Raw genomic sequence first — 2,375 nt, 5'->3', positions numbered from 1 at the left:
GTGAGAAACGGTGCCAAGTCGACATGATTTGCACTAAATTTGTGGCGAGGTCAAGCCACTTCGTCACATTTTTCTGGGACAGAGACACTGGCCATTCTACAAAATCAATTATCGTTTCAAGATCTGACCACACGCCATGCTCGACAATGAACTTAGAAGGGACAATTTATCGGTATGAACGAATCTTTCATTTATATCGCCAACTAGCAAATGAAAACATGTACATTCAAGCACCGCTTGCAATTTTTTATGTAGCTTTCCTCATTCAACCTCTCATGATGTGCAAGACTAGAGACTAACATAACGTCAATAAGTCCCGTATCTAACCGTAATGCAGCCATTTTAGCTGCATAATTAAACGAATGAGTATTGCTGGGGCGTCGTAAAGTATCTAAGGGAATAACGAGACGGAGAACTCATTGTGGTGAGGAAATGTAATCGTAATAGATTGTGCTATCAAACAGGTCAAAAGCACTCAGCAAAGCGCAACCGATCATGCTGTTCTGCAGCACATTCTTACCAAGAATTGGTGTCTGTGCCAGACTATAAAGTGTATCTAGCTTATTATGACCATATTCTATCCGCCATTTGTCGCCACTCATGATGACAAAGAAAGTCAGTGCCGAAGGGTGAGATTCGCGCTTCGAGCTATACACAAAAGATGTGTCTGTCGGACGACCCTGCATGGGACTTCGACCCATCGTACCTCGCAGCCAAGAAGATCCATAAAGAAGGGAGTCTTCAGCTTTAACGAGATCACCCGTTCCTAACAAGCATAGCTGCATCACCTCTGGAAAACCTGTATTGCTCCCACCCCTCGTGTCACAATCGACCCTGGTGAAACGGAACCTATTCTTCGCAGTAAATGCGATCCATCACATCCTGGAAAGCGTCTAGACCGGCGTGCAAAATATTGACGCGTGCGGCACCTGATCAGGGACCTTCAACAACGACAATAGCCGTTAACGCAACGCTTCCAATGGTGGCTGTGCCGTCGTGGCGATGTGAGTTGACGAAATTTGGGCATCGACCGTTATTTTTCTCCTTTCTTGACAGGTGAATACGATATTTATTGCACACGGCGATGCAAATATTTGCGACATTTAGAACATTTCATTTTTGCTAGACCTTTCCTTCAGATGTACTGCGCTAAGGTATTCATTCACGCGCGCGAACTCCGAACTTGCAGACCACTAGAGCAACGCGCTGTTGCTCACCTGGAATACGGCCGGATTCGTGGCCGCTTCAGCTTCTGTCGTTCTGATATATATTTGATTCTTTATTTGAATGGCACCGTACCGGTTTCAGGATTGGTGCTAGTTATTATTTCACCGGCGCCTGATTGAGGCGTTCCTTGTGGTGTTCGAATAACCTATGCATTTTGTAGCTTTTGATCACTTCAACACAAGCAGACGCCAATTTGGCTCTCGGGACCTTTTGCGTTGAGACCAAAGATCAACATCACTTTGCCAAACGTGTCTCTTCACTCCGGGACAGCTTCTCTAGCAATTTCTGACCCATACGGAGGATACACGACAAGTACTAGTAAGCGCAACGGTGGTTTCCATGCGCATTACGCGGATGATGTTTTGACTCAATTGTACCGCGTCAAATAATGCGCTGAGGATAGGTCGTACGCTCCACCAAGGAGTAAGAACCAAGCATAAAGCAACTCATTACTAGTGTTCTCTTCATATTCTAAAAGCGACACATGCTCAGGATAAGTCTTCTTATACTTATGCTATGTATGTGTTACATTTTTTGAAAATAAAACTGCATGCACTGGATGATGTGGGGTCAACACGGACCTTATGGCGTTCCATCGTCATCAGTTTCGAAACTTTGGTAATTCCAAATTGTGCACAATTGTACAAAATTGCAATGTGCGTACGCATTCTGGCGTATCCCGTTAGAAATTGAAATATTCTATATACCCGTTTTACAAATTACGGTCATCAAACTTATTAATGCATTGCGCAGCCAAAATCTTCTTAGTAAGAAAACCGCGTAATTCCATGTACTGCACTCATCATTATACTTCATGATGGTTCTCTATTTCAGTACTTGTGAGACGGGGTGCACCAGTATAAATAATACTGCTATACTCAGAAATTGATATATAAAGGATTCAAAGTGATTTTTTTCAAACACAAAAAAAGACCTATTTATATTCGAATCGCTTCACTGGCAATATTCCTATGGAGTATCCTATTTGGTCTTGCCCGACGTCTGGGTTTTAATTATAAGAAAAATCACCGTTTAGATTACTCTGAGAAAAGCTATCGAAGATTGCGAGAATCATCGGTTTCTAACCTGCCCTCGTCTGAGTCTCGCTTATGAGCATCGATCTGCAAAGAAGGTTGTCGTATTGCAAG

At 43.1% G+C, this 2,375-nt stretch overlaps 2 protein-coding genes across 2 annotated transcripts; one reads left to right on the top strand and one right to left on the bottom strand.

Moving 5' to 3' along the window:
• Window positions 1-865: 865 nt before the first annotated feature.
• On the top strand, window positions 866-1,107 carry PHALS_02772 (uncharacterized protein; the record flags this gene model as incomplete). The annotated part of the gene is made up of 2 exons (XM_024717217.1): window positions 866-982; window positions 1,057-1,107. 2 exons carry the CDS (start codon window positions 866-868, stop codon window positions 1,105-1,107), a joined length of 168 nt encoding a protein of 55 aa, XP_024582738.1.
• Window positions 1,108-1,809: 702 nt separating this feature from the next.
• Window positions 1,810-2,043, bottom strand: PHALS_02771 (uncharacterized protein; the record flags this gene model as incomplete). The annotated part of the gene is made up of 2 exons (XM_024717216.1): window positions 1,810-1,926; window positions 2,005-2,043. The coding sequence occupies 2 exons, from the start codon at window positions 2,041-2,043 to the stop codon at window positions 1,810-1,812; spliced, it is 156 nt and encodes a 51-aa protein (XP_024582737.1).
• Between the last annotated feature and the right edge of the window lie 332 nt (window positions 2,044-2,375).

The sequence above is a fragment of the Plasmopara halstedii genome, assembly GCF_900000015.1.
Source record: "Plasmopara halstedii genome assembly, contig: Scaffold_2061, whole genome shotgun sequence".
Classification (NCBI taxonomy): domain Eukaryota; phylum Oomycota; class Peronosporomycetes; order Peronosporales; family Peronosporaceae; genus Plasmopara; species Plasmopara halstedii.
Note: the sequence above shows the minus strand (reverse complement) of the source record. Positions and strands in the feature narration are given on the sequence as shown.